Source organism: Oncorhynchus gorbuscha, unplaced genomic scaffold (assembly GCF_021184085.1).
Source record: "Oncorhynchus gorbuscha isolate QuinsamMale2020 ecotype Even-year unplaced genomic scaffold, OgorEven_v1.0 Un_scaffold_1996, whole genome shotgun sequence".
Classification (NCBI taxonomy): Eukaryota; Metazoa; Chordata; class Actinopteri; order Salmoniformes; family Salmonidae; genus Oncorhynchus; species Oncorhynchus gorbuscha.
Genome location: NW_025746617.1, coordinates 19,816 through 27,500, shown reverse-complemented (window position 1 = coordinate 27,500; position 7,685 = coordinate 19,816). Strand labels below are relative to the sequence as shown.

Below are 7,685 nucleotides of genomic sequence, written 5' to 3'. Positions count from 1 at the left end.
CAGGGTGTGAGTTGGGGTGGGCAGTCTATGTTTTAATTTGTTTGGTCTGTATTTAGTATGGTCAGGGCGTGAGTTGGGGTGGGCAGTCTATGTTTTCATTTGTTTGGTCTGTATTTAGTATGGTCAGGGCGTGAGTTGGGGTGGGCAGTCTATGTTTTCATTTGTTTGGTCTGTATTTAGTATGGTCAGGGCGTGAGTTGGGGTGGGCAGTCTATGTTTTCATTTGTTTGGTCTGTATTTAGTATGGTCAGGGTGTGAGTTGGGGTGGGCAGTCTATGTTTTGTGTTTCTATGTTTAGGTTTCTGTTTTAGTATGGTTCTCAATCAGAGGCAGGTGTCGTTCGTTGTCTCTGATTGAGAATCATACTTAGGTCTGTATTTCACTGTTGGTTTGTGGGTGTTTTTTCGTGTCTGTGTTTTTCAGTTTTGTTATTTTACGTATTCGTTTATTGTTTCTTGTATTTTCAAGGTGTTCAGTTGATGTTTTATAATAAACGATATGGACACTCACCACGCTGCGTTTTTTGTCCGATCTGTACACCTCCTCTTCAGACGAAGAGGAGGAAATCTGAGTTACACCACCTTTGTCCTCGCTAGCGTGACCATCTAGTGACTATCCTCTCCTCATTGGCTAGTGTCTGTTGTGTTGGGTTGTAATCTCATGGCTTCTAATTCTAGTATTCTAAAATTCTGCTGTATCATTTTAACATTCTAGTATTCTAAAATTCTGCTGTATCATTTTAACATTCTAGTATTCTAACATTCTGCTGTATCATTTTAACATTCTAGTATTCTAACATTCTGCTGTATCATTTTAACATTCTAGTATTCTAACATTCTGCTGTATCATTTTAACATTCTAGTATTCTAACATTCTGCTGTATCATTTTAACATTCTAATATTCTAACATTCTGACATGCTAACAGATGAGGTCACAAATGGTTTATTTTCTCTGAACAAAACATTTCACGAGGAACACCTGAAAAAACACATCAGACATTCTGATTCACCCCAACACTGATACCTCACAATAATGTGTTGCAGTTGTAGCAGAAATTTAATCTGGACATAGCACACAACATAATAACAAGTCATGTTCAGTTGAAATGAATCACATCCGGTTTAGTTATCTGCTGCTGTCTGTCAGCATGGTAACAGAATGAGTCCTCTGCTGCTGTCTGTCAGCATGGTAACAGAATGAGTCCTCTGCTGTCTGTCAGCATGGTAACAGAATGAGTCCTCTGCTGTCTGTCAGCATGGTAACAGAATGAGTCCTCTGCTGTCTGTCAGCATGGTAACAGAATGAGTCCTCTGCTGCTGTCTGTCAGCATGGTAACAGAATGAGTCCTCTGCTGCTGTCTGTCAGCATGGTAACAGAATGAGTCCTCTGCTGCTGTCTGTCAGCATGGTAACAGAATGAGTCCTCTGCTGCTGTCTGTCAGCATGGTAACAGAATGAGTCCTCTGCTGTCTGTCAGCATGGTAACAGAATGAGTCCTCTGCTGCTGTCTGTCAGCATGGTAACAGAATGAGTACTCTGCTGTCTGTCAGCATGGTAACAGAATGAGTCCTCTGCTGTCTGTCAGCATGGTAACAGAATGAGTCCTCTGCTGCTGTCTGTCAGCATGGTAACAGAATGAGTCCTCTGCTGCTGTCTGTCAGCATGGTAACAGAATGAGTCCTCTGCTGCTGTCTGTCAGCATGGTAACAGAATGAGTCCTCCACTGCTGTCTGTCAGCATGGTAACAGAATGAGTCCTCTGCTGTCTGTCAGCATGGTAACAGAATGAGTCCTCTGCTGTCTGTCAGCATGGTAACAGAATGAGTCCTCTGCTGTCTGTCAGCATGGTAACAGAATGAGTCCTCCACTGCTGTCTGTCAGCATGGTAACAGAATGAGTCCTCTGCTGTCTGTCAGCATGGTAACAGAATGAGTCCTCTGCTGTCTGTCAGCATGGTAACAGAATGAGTCCTCTGCTGTCTGTCAGCATGGTAACAGAATGAGTCCTCCACTGCTGTCTGTCAGCATGGTAACAGAATGAGTCCTCTGCTGCTGTCTGTCAGCATGGTAACAGAATGAGTCCTCTGGTGCTGTCTGTCAGCATGGCAACAGAATGAGTCCTCTGGTGCTGTCTGTCAGCATGGTAACAGAATGAGTCCTATGCTGCTGTCTGTCAGCATGGTAACAGAATGAGTCCTCTGCTGTCTGTCAGCATGGCAACAGAATGAGTCCTCTGGTGCTGTCTGTCAGCATGGCAACAGAATGAGTCCTATGCTGCTGTCTGTCAGCATGGTAACAGAATGAGTCCTCTGCTGTCTGTCAGCATGGTAACAGAATGAGTCCTCTGCTGCTGTCTGTCAGCATGGTAACAGAATGAGTCCTCTACTGTCTGTCAGCATGGCAACAGAATGAGTCCTCTGCTGTGTCTGTCAGCATGGTAACAGAATGAGTCCTCTGGTGCTGTCTGTCAGCATGGTAACAGAATGAGTCCTCTGCTGCTGTCTGTCAGCATGGAAAAAGAATGAGTCCTCTGCTGTCTGTCAGCATGGTAACAGAATGAGTCCTCTGCTGCTGTCAGCATGGTAACAGAATGAGTCCTCTGCTGCTGTCTGTCAGCATGGTAACAGAATGAGTCCTCTGCTGTCTGTCAGCATGGTAACAGAATGAGTCCTCTGCTGTCTGTCAGCATGGTAACAGAATGAGTCCTCTGCTGCTGTCTGTCAGCATGGTAACAGAATGAGTCCTCTGCTGTCTGTCAGCATGGTAACAGAATGAGTCCTCTGCTGCTGTCTGTCAGCATGGTAACAGAATGAGTCCTATGCTGCTGTCTGTCAGCATGGTAACAGAATGAGTCCTATGCTGCTGTCTGTCAGCATGGTAACAGAATGAGTCCTCTGCTGTCTGTCAGCATGGTAACAGAATGAGTCCTCTGCTGCTGTCTGTCAGCATGGTAACAGAATGAGTCCTCTGCTGCTGTCTGTCAGCATGGTAACAGAATGAGTCCTCTGCTGCTGTCTGTCAGCATGGTAACAGAATGAGTCCTCTGCTGCTGTCTGTCAGCATGGTAACAGAATGAGTCCTCTGCTGCTGTCTGTCAGCATGGTAACAGAATGAGTCCTCTGCTGCTGTCTGTCAGCATGGTAACAGAATGAGTCCTCTGCTGCTGTCTGTCAGCATGGTAACAGAATGAGTCCTCTGCTGCTGTCTGTCAGCATGGTAACAGAATGAGTCCTATGCTGCTGTCTGTCAGCATGGTAACAGAATGAGTCCTCTGCTGCTGTCTGTCAGCATGGTAACAGAATGAGTCCTCTGCTGCTGTCTGTCAGCATGGTAACAGAATGAGTCCTCTGCTGTCTGTCAGCATGGTAACAGAATGAGTCCTCTGCTGCTGTCTGTCAGCATGGTAACAGAATGAGTCCTCTGCTGCTGTCTGTCAGCATGGTAACAGAATGAGTCCTCTGCTGCTGTCTGTCAGCATGGTAACAGAATGAGTCCTCTGCTGTCTGTCAGCATGGTAACAGAATGAGTCCTCTGCTGTCTGTCAGCATGGTAACAGAATGAGTCCTCCTCACGTCCCCAGTCAGTCACACAGTGTTACGATCAAACACGTCCCCAGTCAGTCACACAGTGTTACGATCAAACACGTCCCCAGTCAGTCACACAGTGTTACGATCAAACACGTCCCCAGTCAGTCACACAGTGTTACGATCAAACACGTCCCCAGTCAGTCACACAGTGTTACGATCAAACACGTCCCCAGTCAGTCACAGTGTTACGATCAAACACGTCCCCAGTCAGTCACACAGTGTTACGATCAAACACGTCCCCAGTCAGTCACAGTGTTACAATCAAACACGTCCCCAATCATTAGTAACACAGTGTTTACAATCAAACATGTTCCCAATCATTAATCCCACAGTGTTACGATCAAACACCTCCCCAGTCAATAATCACACAGTGTTATGAATTATGTATTTCCTTTGTGATAGAACGTGACCCAGTGCTGTGGTAAGCCTACCAGACAGCCAGAAAGATCCCTGCCTGGATAACGTGACCCTGTGCTGCGGTAAGCCTACCAGACATGCAGAAATATCCCTGCCTGGATAACGTGACAACACGGTAGGGAATAGGGCCCCGGTCTATATAGAGAATAGGGCCCTGGTCTATATAGGGAATAGGGCTCTGGTCTATATAGGGAATAGGGCTCTAGTCTATATAGGGAATAGTGCTCTGGTCTATATAGGGAATAGGGCCCTGGTCTATATAGGGAATAGGGCTCAGGTCTATATAGGGAATAGGGCCCTGGTCTATATAGGGAATATGGCTCTGGTCTATATAGGGAATAGGGCCCTGGTATATATAGGGAATAGGGCCCTGGTCTATATAGGGAATAGGGCTCTGGTCTATATAGGGAATAGGGCTCTGGTCTAAACACGGGGCAACAATGACAATCCATGCATCTCAAATGACACACTATTTACTACGGGCTCTGGTCAACAGTAGTGTATTGTGTAGGGAATAGGGTGCCAATCTGGTCAACAGTAGTGCACTATATACGGAATAGGGTGCCATTTGGGATGCACATTATCCCTACTAACGGAGGATAAACTGCTTTGTAAACACCAGTGGGCAGGATCATCGTGGGCTGTCAATCACAGGCAGTGAGCCAATGGGCGTAGTTTCCCAACTGGCTGCAGGGAAATAAACAGGTCCCACTGTGTTGATGATACAACAGACAGTCTATCGATCCAGGATGTGTGTGTGTGTTTATCCCTCCCTGTGAACATCTCCCCTATAGATTAGTGATTACCTCCAAGGCCTCTCTCTCTCTCTGACTTCATCTGACGATCCACAGAGTTCACAGGCTTGTTATATGGTCTGATATAATGTCCTCAGAGTCTCGACTTAAAGGAGAAGTGTCTCCTCTTAAAGGGAGGCTGTCTGTTTTCTCACCCCCATCATCTGGTCTTAAAGGAGAGGTGTCTCCTCTTAAAGGGAGGCTGTCTGTTTTCTCACCCCCATCATCTGGTCTTAAAGGAGAGGTGTCCACTCTGCTGTCCACAGAGACAGTGCTTAAAGGAGGGTGTCCAATCTGGGTGTCCAGTCTGTCCCCAAAGGCCGGTCTTAAATGCAAGGTGTCTCTTCTGTCCTCAGATGCTAAAGGCCATAAAGGGAGGGTGTCCCCTCGTTCGTCCTCAGAGTGACTTCTTAAAGGGAGTGTGTCCTTCCTACCCCCACAGTCTCTATTTAAAGGGGAGGTGTCCATTATGTCCCCACAGACGGTCCGTATAGAGAGTGTTTGTGGCCTGTCAGGATGACTGGGTAGTAGGGATTTCTCACACACACTGGGGCTGGACTTGTACCAGTCAGACAGACTGTAATCAGACCTGTCCTCTATCTTGCCTGGCCCCCCTGCCGCCCTGGAAAAGGTAAACAACTTGGGAATGGCTGCCGTGGACGCGGCCACGGTTGCCACGGCTACTCCTCCCTCGGCGGCAGTGGTCGTGGCGGAGTTGGCGAAAGAGGAACCAAAGAGAGCAGCGATCCGGCGGTGGTAGTGGGTACGGAACACCTTGGCCCCACGGTGGAGATCACCTGTGAAGGGAGAGGATAACATAGAAGAAGAAGAAGAAGAGGACAAACAAGAAGAGGATAACATAGAAGAAGAAGAAGAAGAGGACAAACAGGAAGAGGATAACATAGAAGAAGAAGAAGGGGACAAACAGGAAGAGGATAACATAGAAGAAGAAGAAGGGGACAAACAGGAAGAGGATAACATAGAAGAAGAAGAAGAAGAGGACAAACAGGAAGAGGATAACATAGAAGAAGAAGAAAGGGACAAACAGGAAGAGGATAACATAGAAGAAGAAGAAGAAGAAGAAGACAAACAGGACGAGGATAACATAGAAGAAGAAGAAGAACAGGACAAACAGGAAGAGGATAACATAGAAGAAGAAGAAGGAGACAAACAGGAAGAGGATAACATAGAAGAAGAAGAAAGGGACAAACAGGAAGAGGATAACATAGAAGAAGAAGGGGACATGAGGACACAGCAGAGTCCTACCTATGAAACAGTAGCAGATAGGATTGAGGCTGGAGTTGGTGAGGCCCAGCCACTGGGCAAAGGGTTGGCTCTGCATGAGCCAAGATGGCGGATGCTGCACTCGGTCGATCCAGAACTCAGCCAGATACAGGGGCAGCCAGGAAACTGCAAACAGCAGCACCAGGGACACCACCATTTTGGCGATCTTCTTCCTCGTCTTGAGGCGCTCAGTGTGCAGTGCTCGGCTTCTGGAGTCAAGTTCCGTAAACGTCCGCTTCCCCTCCCCCCAGAGCCGGCGGCCAGTCAGGAAGCCGATGGTGAGGTTAAAGGTCACGGGGATGCAGTAGAGCGCCACGAAGAGCAGGACGGTGTAGCCCTGTTTCAGACGCGGCCCTGGCCACACCTCCTGGCACACAGGGATCACAAACGACGCCCCCAGGCTGATCTCATCTCGCCTGTTCATGAACACCAATGGGGCGCAGATCGCCGATGACACCACCCACACCACGGCGACCGTCCCGAGGATCCGGCGGCGGGTGAAGAGGGAGCGGGCGCGGAGCGGGCAGCGTACACTGAAGTAACGGTTGACGCTGATGACCGTTAGCGTTAGCACACTAGCCGACACAGAGACGGCCTGGGTGAAGGGGACCGCTCGGCACAGGAAGTCCCCGTAGACCCAGGCCGAGTAGATCTGGTGACCCAGCGTTATGGGCATGCAGACACACACCACGGCCAGGTCGCACACCGCCAGGTTAACCAGGAGGTACCGCGTGGCGCTGACCGCGGCTAGCCTCTCGCTACGTCGGTTGGTCAGCACCTTCATTGACATGATGTTCCCTACGAACCCCACCAGGAAGGACAGGCAGTACATGAGTGTCAGAGCCACCGTGGTCGGCTCATGGACCGTCCATAACAAACTGGTCAGCTCTGAATCATCAGGAGGGAGGAGGGAAGAGGGGAAGAGGGACGAGGAGGAGGAGAAGAGGGGAGGATCAGGAGGATAGAGGGAGGAAGACGGGAGGAGAGAGTCAGGGGGAAGGAGGGATGAGGAGGAGGATGAGGGGAGGAGGAGGGAGTCGTAGAAACTGTAACTGTTGTTGAGTCTGGCCTGTGTGGCGTTCTCTACATGCAGCAGAGGAGTGAAGCTGAGCTGGGCTGATAACTGGTCCAGGATCAGCTTCATGGTGCTGTCTTGTCCACTCAAGGCTTGCTCTGTCTGTCAACACTGACCTCAGTACAGCCCTTATATAATGCTACTCATGACACTGCAGCAGCAGTAGAGGACTGTAATCATCAGAATTTATGTGCAAGGTTAGGGGTAAGTTAGGGGTAAGTCCGAGCTACTTGAGCTACTTGTCCTTAACGTGGGCTAAGGATAAGGGATAAAAGGTCAAAGTTACTTAGGCTAAGGTTAGGGGTAAGATTAGGAACTGGCTCTATCTTCAGAAACAAACAGCAACACCCTTGTCCTTATCTTTTCTTTCTTTCTTTTACCTTTATTTTACTAGGCAAGTCAGTTAATTAAGAACAAATTCTTATTCTTATTTTCAATGACGGCCTAGGAACAGTGGGTTAACTGCCTGTTCAGGGGCAGAACGACAGATTCTTACTAGCACATCTTCTCTTACTAGCACGTCTTATCTC

The 7,685-nt window shown here is 48.3% G+C and overlaps 1 protein-coding gene across 1 annotated transcript in view; it reads right to left on the bottom strand.

The window, feature by feature from the left end:
* The window catches only part of LOC124024791 (QRFP-like peptide receptor), a 35,082-nt gene extending 27,858 nt beyond the window's left edge, over positions 1-7,224 (bottom strand). The window contains exons 1-3 of the mRNA XM_046338543.1: positions 7,134-7,224; positions 6,063-6,968; positions 5,386-5,593 (exon numbers count right to left, since the gene is read on the bottom strand). Of these exons, the coding sequence (XP_046194499.1) occupies positions 5,386-5,593; positions 6,063-6,968; positions 7,134-7,224 (1,205 nt within the window). The remainder of the gene's footprint in view (positions 1-5,385; positions 5,594-6,062; positions 6,969-7,133) is intronic.
* Positions 7,225-7,685: the final 461 nt, after the last annotated feature.